The sequence below is a fragment of the Melanotaenia boesemani genome, chromosome 17 (genome assembly GCF_017639745.1).
Source record: "Melanotaenia boesemani isolate fMelBoe1 chromosome 17, fMelBoe1.pri, whole genome shotgun sequence".
Lineage (NCBI taxonomy): Eukaryota > Metazoa > Chordata > Actinopteri > Atheriniformes > Melanotaeniidae > Melanotaenia > Melanotaenia boesemani.
The window spans coordinates 28,424,405-28,446,270 of record NC_055698.1 but is presented as its reverse complement, the minus strand read 5'-3'; the positions used below and the strand labels follow the sequence as shown (position 1 = coordinate 28,446,270).

Genomic DNA, 21,866 nt, shown 5'->3' with positions numbered 1-21,866 from the left:
TGATGCTGCATCAGGAGGGGCTTCTGAGATGGAAGGGACAGAAGGAGTGCTTATTGTTACTGAAGTAAAGACATTAATACAGTAGATGGCCTAAGATTTGCAGGAGTGGGATTCACACAATATTGCTATTTTTTTTCATCATTTGATTAGGTTTTTCCATGCAGTCAAACTAATGTAAGTTTATTTTTTTATAATAAGAAATAACAATACCTTTCTGAGGATAAGAACAGTGGGTTTTACTGTTTTTTTCTTCCACCAGTTGTTGAAGCCCCAGCATGGCCGGTGTTCCATCTTGGCCATGCTAGTCTCTCAGTGCAGAGAGCTTGTGTCTCTTCATCTTTTGTCCCTGTCATTGTTGGGGAGGAGAGCCTGGACCAGTGGCTTGGACAGTAACTGGTTCTTGCAGACTCCTAACCAGTAAATTGTGGTTCATGTGGGGGGATAGGCAGACATATAAGTATGAGAAAGAGAATGGTTCCCATAACAGCCTTATACTTGTTTAGTATGAAATGTGTAAATTAAATCTGAGGCCTTTCAACAGGTTTGATACCTTTCAGTCTAGAAAGAGGGGCTCCTATGGGGGGATGAGTAAATAGGAGCGAGAAAGAGACGGAAATAGAGGAGCTGCATAGGATGACAGGGAAGTTGGTCAGTATTGTTTGGGAGATAATTGGGGCTTAATACAAAAGCATTTCTGGAAAAAAAAAATGTGTTAGAGGCTGCAAAAGATTTGACACTGGATGGAGGTTCCCTCTAGCAGGACAATGACGCTAAATAGAGCTATGTTAGGGTCATTTTAGAGCTACATATTAAAACATTAGAGTGGTCCAATCAATGTCCAGACCAATCTAATTGTAGTTCAGACACTCCCAATCCAATCTGACTTAACTCAAACTATTTTTAAAAGAAGAATGGACAAAAAAAAGCAGTCAATTTGTGCAAACTGGTAGAGATATTCCCCCCTGTACACCCATCAACAAAGGCACAAAAGGAAATAATAATGGCACTCCAGTACTACCGCAGCAATATCAGATGACCTCCTTATGTAACCGATTTCTGACCTACCAGTAAGAGGCTTGGCTCTGTTTACAGAAAGGGTATAATCTGGATGTGCAGCTTTCTTGAAACACATCCCTTCTTACAAAATTTTAATGAGTATCTTAAATGGCAAAAATCTCTAAACTTAAAGAACCCACAAAAGATATTTGTTTCCATATTATTTAAATAATTTCATCCTCATACTTGCTTCTATTTGTTGCTATTTGTTTATTCAAAATATGCAAATTGTATTAGGCTTCCTGTTTACTACTCAACAAATTTCCATAGCATATTACAGAAATAAATTTGAGGAAGCAAAAGTAAAATGGAAAGAAAAAAAAAATGTTGACACAACTAATGATTATATTACCAAATAATCAAGACATTCCTGGAAAACAACAAAAAGCAAGCAGAAATATAAAATAAGCACATTAAAAACATAATACCTAAGGTCAGTGAGCCTTCTATAACAGCAATGTTCATAAATCCCATTTTTGCTCAGATCAGAGACATTGTTTAAAATAGTTTAATGATAATTGCATTTCCATCCTCAACTAAATTCAGTTCATAACAGGAAACAAAAAACCTAAAACTTCTATTGGCTTAATAATAAACATTGAATAAAAAACAAAAACTGTAGATTATATGAACATCTGAAATAACAAACTGAATTTGTAAGCTAAATATTTACTTTTTAGAAAGAATTTAAGCACAAAAAATCTGCTTATTTCTCACAACTGTCAAAAAAAATCCCCATTGCTTTTCATAAGTAAAATGGAACATATAAGGTTTCATTCCTGTGTTGATTCTGCCTGCCTTACCCTCCCCCAGCTCTGTTGTTAATAATAATAATTATTATCTGATCTGTGGTTCTTTTACAGCTAATTTAAACATGCTGATCTTTATTTACTCCTAAATAAATGTCTTTTAAATCCCTTATCTTTAAGTAACTACAGATGAAACTCCACTTTTAATCTATAAGGTCCTGGACAAAGTCCTCCTGTTTAGTCATTAGTGAATCTTCCTGAATTAGAATTAAGCGGTCAACTCTTACTCTCAAATCTCTCCAACAAATCATTTTTATTCACTCTGAATAATTCTATCGCCTCAGTTCTCCTGTGGTGTACCACAGGGCTTAGGCCTCAGCCCCCTTCTGTTCTTCATTTACATGTAACTTTTGGCCAGCTTATTCAAGACCATAATGAGCATGACCATTTTAATATGGATGAAGAGCAGCTGTACATGCCAATACAAGCCACACATCCCATCAGCTTTGTGATATCCCACTCTGTGTTTCTCACAATAAATTCTGTCCCAAAATTTCCAATAATTCAACAATAATATGCCCCCTGTGATTCTGTTTGGTTGTAGTAATTTTTGTTCTAATTTTGGAACTATATCAAAAAATATCTTCAATGCTGCAAGAAATTCAGGATATTTAATCCTAACCCCAGTTTTTATGCTTACGTTATACACATTCAGTCTTGAGTTATATAGTTTAACGCATTCTTAGAAATTTGGTCATTTCTTTCAACTGCTGACTTAACAAAAGCTTCACTTCATTTGTTACTCTCTTTTTGACTACTTTATTTTACTACAGAAAACTTTTTACTTTACTATTCACATTTTCTAGTTTTGCAGCCAAAACTGGATCAGCCCATCCAAGATGAGGTATCTTGTTTTTTTTAATGTCAACCTGTACTGAGGACATTAATGCTGCTTTCTTGAGTTTGGTTCTCGTTCTGCTTTGTGGATTTATTTGCTGTTTTTTGTTAATTTATGCAATATAAGATTTTCAGTGAAATATTAAACAAAAGTAAGTGGCTTTGTATCAGAATAAATGCACAAAAGGAGGCAATTATAAGGCTTCTCATAAAAATGCTGAACACAAATGGGTTTTCAAAACATAAACCATTAGTTTTTGAGAAGTTAAGGAAAATTTTGGGGCTACAAAAGACGCTTAAGTAAAGAGCCGTCTGGGAGCCAGCTCTGCTTTGGGAGCCGAGCCCGAACATCCCATCACTAGTTAGCTCACTAGCTCCTAGAATTGCTACTTCAAAATGAGTCAGTTGAAAATAGTTGTGGCAGCACGCTGCACTGCAGTCACATGACCCTGCAAGGCATGCTGGGATATGGAGTTTTGTCAGAATAACAGGGACTTTTCTACACCCGGCATCATAAGGACATAACAGATAGTAGATTCATTGCTATCAAAGCTAATGAAAGATGGAAAAAAAATAAAGTGATTTTTAAATGTTTCACCTCCTACCCTTTCAGTTATAAACATATGCTGTAAAATGGTTGCAGTTTAAAAAGCAGTCTGTGCTTAAACCAAAGTCATCTAACGAGGGTCTCTGTAGGAATCATCATCAGAACTCTCATCTTCTTCCCCAGAGTTGTAGTTTGAGTCTGTGGTGGAGGAAGAGTTATCCTGGGAGGAGAATGAATGAATAAAGTGTCACCACTTTGATCACTTTCAGCAGTTTTAGCAAATAATTTAAACAATCAATATTGATCTTGATTATGGAAGTAAACTTGTAAACTATATCATTCAGTATATCATTTGGTTAAAATTCTGTTAAATTGTTTATAAAGACACATTTATATACTCAGCTAAAGTTTGGAGCAATGTGCTTTCCTAAACAGAATAATTATTTTCAATGTGGATGCAACCTTTGCAAGTCATATGTTCAGCAGACAGCACATCTACCCTGAACTTTGAGCGTTTCCCATTCCAATAACTAAATACTGCCCTCTGCTGGCTTCTTGTGTGAACATCTAAAACTTCAGCATTTGGTTTGACAGTGGTCTGTCTGCTCAGAGACCATTTGACACGGTTTTTACTCCTCACGTCTCAAATATAAAAATAACCCCTTTGTGGATATGTGGACATGCTACAAGCTATAGTAATGCAACGAGTACGTTCATTTCCAGTAAAGGTCCAAATAATGTAATTTTCCAGGCTGTATATATATAGGCAAGGCAAATTTATTTGTATAGGACATTTCATGTACAAGACAATTCAAAGTGCTTTACATAAAACATTTCAGCAGGGTGCAGAAAGCAATACAAGTGCATTAATAATAATAATAAAAAAGAGATTAAAAAGGCATCAACACATAATCACAATAAAATAATAAATTACATTGAAATGATTAAAAGCAAGATAAGTTAAAAAGTTTCCGTGCAGATTTCATGCATAGGCGCATGAGAAAAGAAATGTTTTTAATCTGGATTTAAAAATGTCTATATTTAGTGAAAGTTTAGTCTCCACTGGCAGTTTGTTCCACTTGTTTGCAGCATAACAGCTAAATGCTGCTTCTCCATGTTTAGTCTGGACTCTGGTTTGGACTAGTTGACCAGAGTCTTTGGATCTAAGAGCTCTGCTAGGTTTATATTCTCTGAACATATCACAGATGTATTCTGGGCCTAAACCATTCTGGGATTTGTAAACAATTTGTAAAAATCTTTTCTGTGACCGACTGGAAGGCAGTGTAAAGATTTCAAAACTGGTGCGATGTGTTCAGATCTCTTAGTCCTTGTTAAAACATATATATATATATGTATATATATATTTTATTTTACAGTGGAAAGGTTAGAGGCCCTGTTCTCTCAGTTGAGCTCAAGTGTTGATAGGCTGAGACAAGAATTAATTTACTACCAGGTGACAGATAGCAAGCAACCCCCCCTCTTAGGTACTGTTCTTAAATGGTTTTATTCTTATCTCACAGATCACCAATTTTTTTTGTACGTATGGATACATGCTATTCAGAAATGTGTGTTTTTATTTTTTTTATTTTTAGGTAATTCAGTTTTGATGTTATTTTTTTATTTATTTATTTTTTTATCTTGTAAAGCACTTTGTATTGCCTTTGGTATGAAAAAGGGCTTTATAAATAAAGTTTGATTTGATTTTATTTAAATTCTCTCTGGTGAGTGCATGTGTAAATGGTTTGTCTCATTCTGTGTTGGACCTGCGATGGACTGGTGACCTGTGCAAGGTGTACCTTGTCTTTCATCTGGTAAAATGCTGGGATAGACTCCAGCTTATCCGCAACCCATAATGGATAAGGTGGTACAGTTAATGAATTTATCAATGTTTAAAGTCGTAAAAACAGCATCATTCCGCTTTAAAAATGTCGTTTTGTGCTTTCACATTGTATAACTAATGACTCATTATATAGATTTGTTGCATACTGTGCATCCTTTTACCCTTTTTAGGATGTAAAGCACAAAACAGTGCTGTAGGATGTCTAATAACATCCTATTCTCTGTAACACTCATTCGCATCATAACTGGCATTGCTGTGGGGGGCAATGCTAGCTCTGCATTGATCCATTATCTGGAGTGCATTAACCTGGACTTGTGGAATGGGTAACCAATCAGGCGTCAGGATCCGCCCACTGGCTTTGATGGGCTGGTTGACAGATAAAATAAATTCATGATGCACTGCAGCACAGGACCATGAAATAATTAATTAAATAGTGAAATAATTATATATGTTTTTACATACATTCATTTGTATTTTAAATAATTAATGGTACATTTAATAACACAATGTATTCAATTATCATTTTATTTATTTAATGAAACAATTATTTAATTACATATTAAATTAATTCATTGTGTCACTTTTATGCCTCCATAATTTTGACTCTACAAAGGAAAAATAATTGCATTAAATTGATCTTTTTTTTCATAAATTAAACTAAAAACAAGGTTTATGTTAAAACAGACCAAAGGTGACAAGAAAAAAAATGTCTTATTTGGCTTCTTGAACACTTTACACTAAACAGAGGCGTTATTTATGGGAAAAAAAGTATTATTTATTATACAGAATCAAATTAACATAACATTTACATTTTAAACTACAATAAATAGGATTTTTATATATCTATATATAAATAGTACAGAACCGTGAAAAGTGACAACATACAAAAATATACGTGAGAAATACAACAACTAAAGATAAATATCAGTAATTTGCATTCTGCTTTGACTACAGTTGAACATTACAGTGATGATCTGACTTATTCCTTTCAGCCTTTAAAAATACCCTTCATTTGCTAGAATAATTTCCTTTCTTCACTTATTCCTGTAAACATTATAAAAATAATCAGTGCTTTAACAATAGCAGCAAACCCAGAGTATGACTTACTGTTTAAATCAAAACCACACATCCTTCATTTGATGGTTGCCTTCATTTGCAAAACAATACATCATATTTGTAACAGAATGATTAAAAATAAATATAAATAATCAAAAGAAATTAAGAAAAAATAATATTTTTTTGGGAAAAATTGCACCTGGCATCGTAACAATATAACAGATCGATTCACTGCGACCAAAGCTGATGAAAAATTAAAAACACTCAAGCTGATTTTTAAATGAAGTTTCACCTCCTAGCCTTTCAGTTATAAACATAAGCTTTTAAAAAATAAGAACACATTGAATAAAATGATGCAGCAGATGCTGGTTTATGAGGTCAAGAATTCTCAGGTGATGTTGACTGAAGGCTGATTAAAAAATACTTCATAAAGTCTGACAGACAGTGAACTCATCCAAGTTCAGCAGTCTGTGTTTAAACCATAGTCCCTGCATTAGGATCTATGTAAGAATCATCATCATCTTCACCATCAAAACTCTCATCTTCTTCCCCAGAGCTGTAGTTTGAGTCTGTAGTGGAGTAAATGCTATCCTGGGAGGAGAATGAATGAATAAAATGTTACCACTTAAATGAATAAACAGGAATTAAATATGAATAGAGCAACAAAATCAATCATTTATCTTATTTATGTTTTACAAAACACAAGTCTGGTTGGACACTTAGAGGGAAGTAAATCTTGTCCTTTACAGCAGTTTTAACAAATAATTAAAAGAATCAATTCCGATCCTGATTATGAAAGTAAAGATGCAGCTTCTAACTTGTAAAATATATCATTCAGTTAAAATTCTGTTAAATTGTTTATAAAGACACATTTATATACACAGCTAAAGTTTGGAGCAATGTGCAGAGTAAGCAGAGTAATTATTTTCAATGTGGATACAACCTTTGAAAGTCATATGTTCAGCAGACAGCACGTCTACCCTAAACTTCGAGCGTTTCCCATTCCAATAACTAAATACTGCCCTCTGCTGGCTTCTTGTGTGAACACCTAAAACTTCAGCGTTTGGTTTGGCAGTGGTCTGTCTGCTCAGACTCAGAGACCATTTGACATGGTTTTTTACTGTCTCAAATATCAAAATAACCCCTTTACATGTGTCGAACAAAAACATCCTTTAATCAGCAAGAGATTGTACAGAACTCAGCTGCCACATTTCTAACTAGAACTAAGAAAAGAGAGCCAGTTAATCCTGTTTTTAGCTTTACAGAGACTCAGTTTGTTTTAGGATTGAGTCTACGGTCTTACTGACTTATTATCTATTTATCAGGACTTTGGAAACCATATGAAACCGCAGTCTAAGATCCTCTTTCAGAGAACTTTTAGTTGTTCCAGACACAGTTTAAGACCAGAAGCTGTTCCACTTGATTTTATCATATTTTTATGATTATATTTAGTATTTATTATGTATGCTGTTTGACATGTCTTTTAAAGGGCATTTTAAAAAACATAAAAGTCCAAAACTGAAAGTTCATAAGCATTTTTGTCCTTTTGTTTTGAGGATTACTAGACTAAATTAAAAAATAATTAAATAAATGGAAAAAAAATAGAATATGTCACAATGCTGCCATCTCCTGCTGTGGAAAATCTAGAATTTCCTTACAGTTTGAGGGATTTGGACTCTTTTTCAGATCCAGTAAAAATTCTAAATCATAGCATTTTCTGTGAAATGTTTGCTACTGGATTCAGTGACTGATTTAAATTTTGGGGCCACAATTCAAGACATTTAAGGATAATCAGTCTAAGTATAATATCAGCAGAGTTGTGATAATGGCAGCACTATTAAAGGCAGGTGTTGAGGTGGAAGTTGTGGTGATTAGTAATAAATACCTGTAAAGCTTTTTCTTTTTTTTCTTTTGCTTTCTGTGTTCTTTTCTGTTGGATGGGCTCAGTCTCTAGATAAGCGATGTAGTGGATGAGGGTGTAGACTCTGGATAAACACGCACAAAAAAAATGTTAGATTCTCTTTCGTTCAAGATTCTTTTTCTTTTGTTTTAACATAAGATTATACTGAGAATAAATGGAAAATTGATAGAAGTGTTTACCTGTGGTAAAACATGCCAACAAACTGGAGCAAAACTGACACAGCGAATCCCAGAATGAACATGAAGGACAAGGGCTCGATTTGGATGAAGTTCCCTGTGTTGTTTAAGTTGATATCAACCATATTTATTTTGATGGAGAAGATTTGAAAGATCTCGAGGGTAAAGGTTGCCACTAGCCACAGGGCATTCACAAAGAAGAAGGAAAAGTTGATCTGGGAAGAGAAAGAAATGAGAGCTTAACTTCAGATTAACTGAATGTGCTTTCTGTAGGAGATGTTTTATATTTCACCCATACCTTGTTTCTCAGTCCTTTCAGTGCACTTTGCATCTCCTTTTGTTTCTCTTTGTCAATTGGCAGAGGATAAAGGTATTTTTCCCGCAACTCCTCCCAGAAAACTTTCTCCTCCTGCAAGAAAACATGAAAACGTTTATGTGTGCTCCTTTCTTGAAGTCATTATTGGGCATTAAAAAAGGTTTTTGACCACCAACACTCATGACTAAGTTCAGCAAGAGATAAACTTAGATAATTTTGTTTTTGAATATTTATTTCATTCATAACGGAAAAAAAAAAACAAACAAAAAAACCCAAAGTATCAACACCTGAATCAAAACAAGCAGAAAGAAGAAAATCTTATATTTTCTGCCCTTTTCTCACAAAATAATTAAACCAATAATAAGACACTTTTATGTAACATAAATAATAATAAAATAATGATAAAAAAAAATTATCAAAAACTGCTGCAGGCCAACATGCTGCTGAGTTCTCATCATTTACAATACTTCACATTTTACACTTCATTTTTTTATCTACAAAATACTATAGAATAAAACATAACATGGCAAATTAACCTCATATTTTCTTATCAGAGTCTTTAACAATCTTTTTAAACACAATAATTTATTTTATTCCTTTGGCTTCTTTATCCAGATTGTTCCATAAACTGACTCCATACACTGAAACACATCGCTCCAACACTTTATTTCTAAATATAATGACTTTCTATTTTTTCAAATCTTTTTTCCATATTGTTTTGCAAACATTTACTGTAAGCTTTATACATTAGCTTCAAAATGCTGTAGTCAACGAGATTGCTTAATTTCAATAGTTGCAATTTAATAAATAATGGACTGGATGGATCTCTGTATCTACTTCGATTTATGATTCTTATTGCTTTTTCTGTAAAATGAAAACTGGATTGATTTATGTTTTACATGTAGTGCCCCATATTTCAATACAATATGTCAGATATGGAACAACTATACAATTATATAATAAATATAGAGCATTATTGTTCAATGAGTCCTTTACTTTATGTAACACAGCAGTTGCTTTTGCTATTTTTGTTTTTATACTATTAATATGTGACTTCCATGAAATTATTTTATCCATAATAACACCCAAAAACTTAACTTCTAATACTCTGCAAATACTAATGCCTTCTATATCCAATTTCATTTCTACATTTGTATCTCTATTACTAAAAACCTTAAATGTGTTATCTAGATTCAGGGATAATTGATTTACAATAAACCAGTGCTTCATTTCTTTTAGTTCTTTTTAAGCCACCTCTTTCATCTGCTCTATATTGTTACCTGTGTAATAAAACGTTGTGTCATAGTAAATAAATAGTATGCATTTTAACAGCTTAGATACACTAACAATATCATTAATATAATGGATAAACAGTTTTGGATGAGGACTGACCCTTGTGGTACCCCGCATGTTATGTTACATGTTATGTAATGTCACATATCATACTAGGAAATACAACCTGTTTGACATTACAGTTGTACAAGTTAGGAAACAGTCAGTAGAAATAAATCATTAAATTCAAATATATAAATATTAATTGTTATACTTTCGTAGTTTTGAGCAAAACAAACACTGGAGAAACATGGCTAATGTGATTGAAGAGATGGCAAGTCACAGCTATTATATAATGCAATTATCAGAAAACAGTTGGCTTTTGTGGTCTGACCCATGCTCTTTATCTGTTTATCTGTTATCTGTTTTTCATCTGTTTGCCACCAACTCTTTCCCTGTTTTACTGAGAGTAAGTTTTTAAATCACAATTATGGATTTAGTTGCTAAGCTCAGTATGACAGGGTCATTGTGCAGACTTTCTGGTTTTAAATTAAACTGTAGGAGACGGTTTGCTTGGTTTGTGGTAGAAATTAAGCAGATAAAGGTGTGTTGTCATCACATTATGTACAATAAATTAAATAGAAAAAGGCAGTTATTTTGTTTGACAAACTTTTCTCTCATCAAAAATAAATAAGTAAAAAGTAAATAGTAAATAAAATAAGGTACAGGATATTCACCTCATTGAAAGATTCCTCTTGTAGTTGCATTTGTACGTCACTAGGAAAGCTCTGGAGTTGTGTTATCCAACCTGGATGACGAGCAAATGTGATGTTTATATATGTGTATATATATATATATATGTATGTGTATATATATATATATATATATATATACAGTCATGGACAAAATTGTTGGTACCCTTCGGTTAATGAAAGAAAATATCACAATGGTCACAGAAATAACTTGAATCTCACAAAAGTAATAATAAATAAAAATTCTATGAAATTTAACCAATGAAAGTCAGACATTGCTTTTCAACCATGTTTCAACAGAATTATTTAAAAAAATAAACTCATGAAACAGGCCTGGACAAAAATGATGGTACCCCTACAAAAGACTGAAAATAATGTGACCAAAGGGACGTGTTAATCCAAGGTGTGTCCACTTATTAGCATTGCAGGTGTCTACAATCTTGTAACCAGTCAATGGGCCTATATATAAGCTACAGGTAGTCACTGTGCTGTTTGGTGACATGGTGTGTACCACACTCAATATGGACCAGAGGAAGCAAAGGAAAGAGTTGTCTCAGGAGATTAGAAAGAAAATTATAGACCAGCATGTTAAAGGTAAAGGCTATAAGACCATCTCCAAGCAGCTTGATGTTCCTGTGACTACAGTTGCACATATTATTCAGAAATTTAAGATCCATGGGACTGTAGCCAACCTCCCTGGACGTGGCCGCAGGAGGAAAACTGATGACAAATCAAACAGACGGATAATACGAACGGTAACAAAAGAGCCCAGAAAAACTTTTAAAGAGAATAAAGGTCAACTTCAAGCTCAAGGAACATCAGTGTCAGATCGCACCATCCGTCGTCGTTTGAGCCAAAGTGGACTTAATGGGAGACGACCAAGGAGGAAACAAATCATAAAAAAGCCAAACTACATGTTGACAAGCCACAAAGCTTCTGGGAGAATGTCCTATGGACAGATGAGACAAAAATGGAACTTTTTGCCAAGGCTCATCAGCTCTATGTTTACAGATGGAAAAATGAAGCATATGAAGAAAAGAGCACCGTCCCTACTTTGAAACATGGAGGAGGCTCTGTTATGTTCTGGGGCTGCTTTGCTGCATCTGGCACAGGGTGTCTTGAATCTGTGCCGGTACAATGAAATCTCAAGACTATCAAGAGATTCTAGAGAGAAATGTGCTGGCCAGTGTCAGAAAGCTTGGTCTCAGTCGCAGGTTATGGGTCTTGCAACAGGACAATGACCCAAAACACAGCTAAAATCACCCAAGAATGGCTAAGAACGAAACATTGGACTATTCTAAAGTGGCCTTCTATGAGCCCTGACCTAAATCGTATTGAGCATCTTTGGGAGGAGCTGAAACATGCCGTCTGGAAAAGGCTTCCTTCAAACCTGAGACAACTGGAGCAGTTTGCTTATGAGGAGTGGACCAAAATACCTGCTGAGAGGTGCAGAAGTCTCACTGACAGTTACAGGAATTGTTTGATTGCAGTGATTGCCTCAAAAGGTTGTGCAACAAAATATTAAGTTAAGGGTACCATCATTTTTGTCCAGGCCTGTTTCATGAGTTTATTTTTTTTAAATAATTCTGTTGAAACATGGTTGAAAAGCAGTGCCTGATTTTTATTGGTTAAATTTCATAGAATTTTTATTTATTATTACTTTTGTGAGATTCAAGTTATTTCTGTGACCATTGTGATATTTTCTTTCATTAACCGAAGGGTACCAACAATTTTGTCCATGACTGTATATATATATATATACATTTATATACACTATTGTGAAAAAGTTTGGGGTGACTTTGCCCTGGGATTCAATAGGGAAGTGACCCCAAACTTTTCAACGGTGTTGTAGATGTATATGAACTTTTCATATATGAACATCACAAGTGTTTCATAAGAAGAGACCAGTTATTTCTTTAACTTACACTCAGTAGATGAAATGTTAGTCTCCACTTCCCTGAAAAATAGTCACAAAATATTTATCAGTACAATCCCAAACATTGCAGAACTCTGCAGAATTGCATTAGTTATGTTACTGAATTCAGAACCTACTCTTGTCTGTCCTCAGGGGGGTCATCCACAATAGTGTTTTGGGGTTGTGGCTCAAGCTGTATTGACTCTGGGATAATGTTCTCATGTATATCTTGAGATCTCTGGCTTGGTTTTTTACAACATTTGACCCAGGAGAAGAGTCGCTGGAGACTGCTTTTCACTGCAAGTGTAAAAGTATAAAAGTGAACTTCAGTTCAGTTAGCAGAAACATTAATTTTGGCCTAAAGCTGCAGCAACGGCCATGGCTGTAAAAATGTACCTCTCTGTTTGGGTGTTTCCTTAGTGACTGCCGGTGTGACAGCCCCAGCTGTAGATTTTGTCTCTCTGGTTCCCCAAGAGACGCTGTTCATGTTGACCATGGAGTAAATGGTTAGCAGAAGGTAGGCGCTGGGGATGCAGATGATGTAGAGAAAGCCATAGAACACGAGAGGCAATTCCTGGGGGTGCATTAGGGCCGTGACTACGTAAATGACAGACATGGCGATGATGAAAATGCTGCTGGGTGTGAAAATGGTCCCACTTTTGACCATTGAACCTGGTAGAAAACAAAGGAAATATTATGTTTTAGAATGATTTCAATTTAAAGTTTCTAATTAAGAAATAATTGGACAAATTCCAAATGAAGTAGCTTGATATGTACCTGCTGAAAGGTACATCAGTTTAAACTTTACATACCTATAATGGACATGGTGACCACCAACATAAGGAATGCATACAATGCACTCAATGCTGCTGCAAGAGTAATCTGAGTGTCTGCCTTGAGCTTAAAACAAAGACCCAAATAGATGGCAGGAGGTATCACAGCTACGACCAGAGCAACAGAATTGGAGAGTCCCAGGATGAAGGACAAACTGCCTGAAAGACACAGCAGACAAGGAATTGCACAAGTTCCTCTAACCTGATCATTTATAAAGGGAACACAAAAGCTTGCACAACCATTCACCTTTACAATTACACAAACAAACAGTACTAACCTGCAATCATGAGGCAAATGGTGGAAGGTGCAAGAACAGTTGATAACATGTTAAACAGTTGGTAGAACATAAAGGGTTTGGACATGGATGAGTTCCTCTTGGAAATAATGTTGGTGGAGCCAAGCAGATCCACCACATTGGCCATTGTAGAAGGCCCCCATCGTCTCCGCTGAGTAGGGAAAATAGACTTAAGTTCCTGTTGTGATATCTGACTAAACATATTCCTAATCTGTTCCAATTGGAAACAAACATTTCACTTTGCCACAGCATTACTTAAAGGGGTTTGTTTGTCTTCTGGACAGACCTGGTTGTACAGTTCTTTGAAGTCTTCTGGTGCGTTGGTGTAGGCATCAGATGCTGCATTGTACTCCACTCTCCAACCTTGCTTCAAAAGTAGAGTACACAGCCAGCGGTCTTCACCTGCAGAGAGCAAAAAATGTAAAAGTTATGACCACAACTGAATGAGAGACAGAATGTTCTCATCAGGTGTATCGTTTTACATACGGATGTATTTCACAGTGGTAGAACTAGACTTTTATGTATTGGGTGACAAAAGGCTGGTGACTTTTATACATAGCTGTCAAGTCTTCTGCTTTGGCTGGGAAACTACCTTATTTTACACCTCTTTTCCACTGTCCTCCTATATTATTATTTTCCTGTAAATCTCACATAATAAATAATTTTTAAAAAATGACAAAGAAGAAGACATTTCTACCAAAAAACACAGAAGTTATATAAATGTCTCTAAAAATGGGACAGCAAATTTACTAGGATGGGGCAACGTCACGCTTTCTGTAGGCATTAAGGTAGAAGAGGTGGAGTATGGAGAAGGATGTCAGTTGACTTGTGAAGAGTTCTTTATTTGAGTAGGAACAAAGCCATTTATGGAAAGCTGTGATAACTGTTGTGACATTAGAGAAACAAGAGAAATAAAACACCCACCCATCTATCCATCCAATAATCAATCTATCAATTTTTTATATGGCTTTTTTCAAATTTGCTTCACAGGAAAGCTGGAGCCTGTCCTAGCAATTAACAGGCAAGAGGGAGGTTATGCCCTGGACTGGTCACCAGTCTGTTGAAGGTATGTGGAACTTGATGTGGAAGTAGGGGCATCAGTGGCTTCCCCACCTAACAGTTTTGGCTTGCTGTCTCTTGGTAGTCAGAGACTGGATATTTGTGTCTGACCACAATGACTCACATGGCTTGCTCCACACTGGGGAGCTGTTGGGACTGATGACACTGGAGCTGGGACGTGTCTCTGCTTGAACTTTGGCTATCCTCTTTACAAAAAATGTCAGAAACATCTGCCTTACTCTTGAAAATAAGACTGGTTACAGGAAGTGTTGTTTTCGTCAACGATGACAATGACTAATTTACTTACTTGGCAAACCTTTTTTCATGGCGATAACAAGACAGTGATGAGCTAAACATGGCTCTCTGATGACTAAAGTATTTGCACGATCTCACTCACCGCTCCTCATCACTGATCACTCCTTATTCCTCATGCTCTGCATGCTGACACAGTCACTAAGTTGACATAATTCTTCTTTTTTTCCCCTGTGAGTTAGTGTCTGGTTGCTGCTTCTTTCATGATATGTCTTTTTGATTTGGTTATTATTTAAAAACTCGACTAGCAGCTCTGTTGTTTGTAAAAGTTGTAGGAAATGTTCTGGTGTGTTCATGTACAGGTGTAATTGTTTGTTGCCTGGTGATGGTCTGGATTGAAGGGCTGTTTCCTTCTGTCTGTGATGGTTTTGTCTCCTTTCTTCTTTCCCTTTTGCTTCTTTTTGCTATTTTCCATCTTTTTCTGTCCCCTTCGGTCAGGTCCAGCAAGATTACATAGATTCCGTAATTCAAAGTAAATAAATAAATAAATGAATCAGATTATCAAGAGGAGCCTTACCCATAGGCCTCCCCTTGGCAGAGCAAATTTGTTCAGCACGATACAGCAACCAGATTATCATTTTGCTTGCTATGATGCTGGACAGGACAGGTAAAAAAAAAATAAATAAATAAATAAAAATGCACGACATTTCTGCCGATTGTGAGTGCAATCTGCAGCGAGCACACACACAAGCAGTTTATTCACTCAGATGAATCATGATGGCGGTGTTGACAAAAGGGTTTGGTAGTCGGAAGCGACAAAACAATATACGGACATGTTTTAACTATAATCCATCATAATTTCATTGGCAGACCAGGTCAAGTTGAGAATGTGTTGCTTATCCTTTGCTCATATTTTGGGCCTGTGTATGCTCAGGGTGGAGTATTGCACTTCAGAAGATTCTCAGAAATAAAGCCACAGTTACCAAAGTAAGGATGCTGTTAGTCTTTGCTTTTTTGGAGTAACTGATGCCACAGTTAGCACTTTATCTGTGCATGTATCACCCTAAGTAGATCAGAAAGTTTTTGCTGTGGGTTGGGAAACCTTCTAAGTCTAAAACCATTCCTTTTAATTTTGTAATTATTAATGAAAATAACCAAACAATAAGCTAACAATGTGATGCTATATGTTGAACTTATGGATCTGCTATTTTATGTGACATTTTTGTATGATGAAGTAGGGCATCAATTCATGAAAAAAGTTGAAATATAGAAATAAAAGGTTTCTGCCCAACAGCAATTAAGTACAGCACGGCAGCATTGCATCCCTGTTGATGGGAAAGTCTCGGCTAAAGCCATCGGTCTGGTAGAGGATCTGGTTATTATGTAAAACCATTACGGTTAACGTTATGAATTGCAATACTTGTTATAACCTGTCAACCTTGATTCCACTTTTTAATACGTATTATTGACCTAAATTAATTTGGTAAAAGACCAATACTTTTTTTTATTTGGCTAAAACTAGACTAAAACCTTTTTGAGTTCCCGTCTACTAAAACTGGACTAGAACTATAAAATTTAGACATGACTAAAATGTGACAAAAACTAATAAGCATTTTTGTCCTGGAGACTAAGACTAAAACTGAGATGCGTGCCAAAAACAACACTGGTTACAGGCTACATTTCTCCACAATTTCATGCAGTAACATATAGCCTTGATAGCCTCCTATTGAAGTGGAGCTAGATCATGTAGCTCTAGCTTAGTAACTTGGATACTGAGGTACTCTTTCAGGATTCTTTATATTTTATTTTGGTTAAAATCCTGATTAACTTAGTTGATGTGTAGTCAACTACAAGTGTAGTAAATACACTTCCTGAAAAATCTATATGACAAGTTTACTCACATTATCATAAAACTAATCTAGTGCTATATATCTACATTAGTACTGCTACATAGCTTCATGGTGGCACCTGGCGTGACCTATTAGATTTCAAAGGTGGCCAGTGCCACCCACGTCACATCTTTAGCTTCGCCCCTCATTCCAGACCATAGATCATAGAGATCAAAATATAAAGACATTAGAAACTATAACTAAGTAAATCACAGGTTTAAAAGTTAAACTTTTTTTCAATACTCCAGGGTTTAATTGATCAGCTGCAGATGAACGTAGTGATCCCAAATACCTTGGTCATACTGGATGTACTGGCTGGCCTCTGTGGACTTGGTGGAGTATTTCTTCATCACATTGTCGTCCATTAGCGCCTCTGCTCTGAAGAGACTGAAGCAGCCAGGACTGCACAGCACGCAGCCGAACACATGCTCAGCTGTCTTCTGCAGCCAGTGGCTGACAGCGTACTCAAATTTCTGGAACCAAACTACAGGACCTGCAGCAGAAACCCAGAGATATTACAATCTCAGCATGGTTTCCTCCTTACACTACATAATCTTTATCTGATTGTGCCAACCTGATCCAGTGGGGTGAATCCTGCCGCACGCCGCCCCAACACGAGGGTACATTTTCAGACGATCAATGAGCAGCATCACAGATGCAGGATGGAAGTCTGTGTCTCCATCTAAAGCCAAAAGGTAGGTGTTGTGCTTCTCTTTCTGCAAACAAAAGTACAACTTGATGTGTTTTAAAATGACCAAACTTGAAATTCACCAGTAATTCTTTGCATGCAGTGTTCAGGCTAATCAGAAAATGTTCTTCATATCTCACCTGAATTTCTTGTCTAAGTGTGTTGTCATCCTCATACTGATCCCTGCGATTATAATATTTGGTCATGAGTTTCCAGCCCAGAAGATAGTAAAGGTACATAACCTGTAAAAGAGCTTATAACAATTAGCAAACTTAATGGCTGTCAAAACGAAAATGTTGAAATCCTTCAGGGAGTCTTTCCTACCTGAGACCATCTCTTCTTGTGGCGAATGAGGTTTTTATCCTTGAAGTGGACTATTATGTTGTTTCCATGAGGCATTTTGATGACAAGACGACCTCCATAAGGTGTTCGTATGACCTTCTGATCAGGAATGTGCTGTACTCTAAACAGCTCTTCATCAATGCTATTGAAAATGCTGATGAAAGAGGATAACACACCTTTGAATCTGGGAAGTGGTCATCTCTGTCAGTGTGCCAAAAGTCACTGCCAGGTCAGAAAAATACCTTTAACTTTAAATTCTTACCCATAAACCTCTGCAATGATAACCACAAGGGATTTTGCGTATTCATTGAGTTGACGTTCCTCATTCCCCTCAACAGATTCAAACGCATCATCAAAGTAGATATGAGCTTCAAAGGTGAAATCGTCAAACTCTATGTCTTCCTTCTCTGGCCCTGTCTTTGGTCTATACTTGTCCAGTCTTCAGGGATCAGACAAAGAAAGACTTTTACAATGACTTCTTGAACTCAAAAAAGCAACTTTTCTACAATGACTAACATTCAGATACCTAATTGTTTCTAGTGTTACAAAACAATTTACCAGAGGAGTCGATGTAGCTCACCTGAAAATTGAGATTATGATGTTCATCATCTCTTCGTAAGTCTCATGCCACATGGTTGCACACAAATACACCATGGCAGTGGAGTCACATTCATTAAATCTTGATATGACAAGAAAACATATTTCACTTTTCACTAAAGCACAATTTCTAAAAATTTATTCTAAGAAGTTATTACAATTCAAGTCAATAAAATTCTATCAACATAACGGCATGGAAAAATTGTTTTACACAGTTACAACACACACTTACTGATTCTTCTTGCGTTTGGTCTGGATGTGGAATCGGGTGTTGAGGAGCAAGGATTGCTCAATAAAGGCTCCCTCATACAGCCTCCTGATGAACAGGTCTTGGGTTTTCTGGATACGGTAGATGTTGAGGTTCCAAACATAGAGGGTGGCTAACAGAAGGCCAATCCACCAGGACGCTGCTGCACCTAAAGGAAGAATAACAAAAACATTATCCCAATACTTGCCTAAGTTTGGTGATGTACATAAGTACATTGAGAGAAATAAAGCTCATCCTGCAAATAGTGGGCTTAATTGTTATTAAAAGCAATGCTGTAAAACAATTTGTAGATAAAATCGGATCCAACACTTTGGACTAAATGCAATCAAATAATGTCTAATACCTCTATTTTCAATTATCAACAATTGTACACTAAGTTTAGCTTTTATCAAATTGTAAGTATTTTGTGCTTAATTGTACCACAACTTACAAGCTCTAGTTTATTACCTGTCAGCATGCCAATGTCAGTAATCTTGGACATGTCCAGGAAGCACAGAGTTTGTGTAACATCCCAAACCAGATGGGAGAACACGCTGCTGTTCAGGCTCTGATTCCTTGCATCCATAGCTACGTTACAGTAGCTTGTGAAGGTGATGCTTTCAGTTGTGTTTAGACTTATTTTGTATTCCTGGTAGTAGACAATGACAGGGATGATGAACACGGCCACAACAGCCAAGGAGGTGAAGTACAAAGGCAGGATGAAGCATCGACGAATGGCATGCATCTTGCAGGCTAGCAAAGCAAACCACTGGCAAAGTGCGGAGGAGATCAGCTGGACCCCAATGATGAAAATTATAACCCTTTTCTGTAAGCTTGAAGCGGAGGTCAATAGGTGCCAGTCCAGTTTGGCCAGAGGAACATAAGCTCCAAGTACACAGGTGGTCACCACGATCCTCAGGAGGCTGGTGAAGATGTGTAGAATGTTCTGGCACTTTGTCATGTCTTTGAACAGGTTCTTGAGGAAGCAGGATCTACTCTTCTCACAGATCAGTCTTAAATAGTTCTCCCACCAGTTGAAGGACGCCAAGAGAGAAGCACCAACAGCAAGACCCACCCAAATGATCATCTTAGTATCAGTAGGGTCCTTCATAATGTATAATGCAACAAACAGACAGTAACCTAGCAAAATGAGGATGAAGGCAATGATAGGGGAAATCAGGAAGCGGTTGCATTCCTTGGCAGCACACTGAGCAACTGCTTGTAGGAGCGCAGAGAGGATAGCAACAGCATTCAGTAGAGTCACGTTGGTCACAATGTCTAAGTGTGGCATCGTCACAATGGTGAGAACTGCTACACCAAAAGAAACCAGAAACTCAAAGAACAAAACCTGAAACAGAAGCAGAGAGAAGAGAATTCAATTCAACAGCATGAAAGAAAAAGAAAACAACGCAGCCATGCTCAGTTTTTCATCATCAGTCAGAGATTAGATAAAGATCAGTGCTGACTCATGTCTTACCAGGGCTACAGTTGACTTTCTTGGGAGCTTTGAGGTTTTGTAGCATGCTTTCCAAATGCTTTTCAGGAACAGAAGGACACTTGATGAAACGATAGCGCAACCAATACATAGAAGTGCGAGGGGTTTCTGCTCTGCTGAGAGGATCTGTGTGTCTTCATTGGACAAAGTGATGAGGAGAAGGAAAGATGTCTGAAAGAAAGAAAGATGAAAGCTACATTTTTTTATTTAGTCTAATCCTTGGTCCTCAGGAAAGGCACCATATATATTTAAGCTAACATAATTATCTGTTATTATGTGAAATTTGTTCTGTTCCAAACTGTTCTGTTACATACTTGAGCCATTCTAGACAGAGAAATTCTTCATTCAATTCAAGACTGTCTTCTCCAGTGTAGACTTAATGTTGTCTAAATGTTTCATATTATTTACTTAAAGAAACTCACCTTGCTGCATAGTGCCAATCCAAACACGGTGATCGCTACTGCAATCACAGAGATGGTCCTGAGTAGTTTGATTAATTTCCAGGGTGTCTGTTCATCTCCAATGATTGGGACCTCCCGAGCGGTGTCCCATGGCTTCCTGAAAAACAACACAATATAAAACTGTGAGGAAAGAATCTAAAACACACCAAAGCCAACAACTAGATTTTTATTTATTTTATTTTTTTTTTCATATTTAGCAACAATATTTGTTTTAACACATCCAGATACATGATTTCTGATATATACATTTCTTTTTCATTTTTCATTGACTTTATCTGACAAAATCCCCCAAAACTTGCATCAAATTTGACTGAACATTAAACCCAGACTAGAATTGTGTCACCATAAACAAAATTACAGAGATGCAATCTTTCCAGGTAGACTTATGAGATCATGTTCCAGATAGAAAGTATTCAAACAGTCCTAATATTTAAAAAATGTGTACGAGCCATTACAATGAAAATAAAAGAGAGTTAAAAAAAATAAATAAATAAATAAAAAAATCTAAACCTAACAAATCAAAATCAAACTGTAGGTTTAGAGCTGGGAACCTTCGGTTACATAACTGGAATTAAACTGCATATAAATGGTAAGATGTTAAAAACTGGAGATCTTAAAATCTTCTAAAAACTTGCTAATATTAACATTTCACGTGCATTGATCATTTTCAAAATATAATTAACTTTGTATCAATGCAATAAGTGTAAAAACATTTTTAGTAATGGCTGGATATTAAGTGGTATTGTTAAGACTAAAAAAAGCACAAATTATTGATGCCTGTACTTACGTGAGCATTTCCTTTATTTGTCCGTCCTCTGCCATGGTTATTGTGGTGTGTAGGCACCTTTCGTAATCAGCTGGCAATAAATACACCTGTATGAGTCATTTGCGCTTGTAACCTCCCTCTCATCAAATGCCTAAAGTAAGACATAATAATACCTGTTTAACAGGTAGGAAGTTACAAGTGAACAGACATTTACCAGAAATGTTGGCATGACACACACACACTCATGCACACACACACATCTCTCAACATAACAAGAATATAATCTGGCTTGACTCTACTGTGAGGAAATAATATCTTGGGGATCCCTCCACACCAGGAGCCACCATGACCACAGAAAGTGCCACCAGAGACTGCTCAGATCCAGCAGACCAGGTCCTACAACAAAGCCATTTGGGCTGCAGTGCAGAGCCCCTAGCTACCCAG

At 36.3% G+C, this 21,866-nt stretch overlaps 1 protein-coding gene across 1 annotated transcript; it reads right to left on the bottom strand.

Moving 5' to 3' along the window:
- Positions 1 to 5,676: 5,676 nt before the first annotated feature.
- Positions 5,677 to 21,536, bottom strand: LOC121656276 (chitin synthase chs-2-like). The gene is made up of 22 exons (XM_042011298.1): positions 21,444 to 21,536; positions 20,618 to 20,753; positions 20,178 to 20,366; positions 19,169 to 20,048; positions 18,686 to 18,869; positions 18,437 to 18,535; positions 18,119 to 18,295; positions 17,839 to 18,010; positions 17,655 to 17,756; positions 17,401 to 17,542; positions 17,119 to 17,319; positions 13,913 to 14,028; positions 13,609 to 13,777; positions 13,310 to 13,489; positions 12,894 to 13,169; positions 12,635 to 12,794; positions 12,508 to 12,539; positions 10,568 to 10,638; positions 8,541 to 8,651; positions 8,246 to 8,457; positions 8,031 to 8,130; positions 5,677 to 6,736 (listed from the first exon to the last, which is right to left on the bottom strand). Exons 1-22 carry the CDS (start codon positions 21,476 to 21,478, stop codon positions 6,620 to 6,622), a joined length of 3,861 nt encoding a protein of 1,286 aa, XP_041867232.1. The 5' UTR covers positions 21,479 to 21,536; the 3' UTR covers positions 5,677 to 6,619.
- Between the last annotated feature and the right edge of the window lie 330 nt (positions 21,537 to 21,866).

Coding starts and splice junctions, on each gene's coding strand:
- LOC121656276 (XM_042011298.1), bottom strand. CDS start 21,478: ATGGCAGAGGACGGACAAATAAAGGAAATGCTCAC. Junction 18,870..19,168: donor TGACATTGGCATGCTGACAG/GTAATAAACTAG, acceptor TTCTTCCTTTAG/GTGCAGCAGCGTCCTGGTGG. Junction 13,170..13,309: donor GGTCACCATGTCCATTATAG/GTATGTAAAGTT, acceptor GTTTTCTACCAG/GTTCAATGGTCAAAAGTGGG.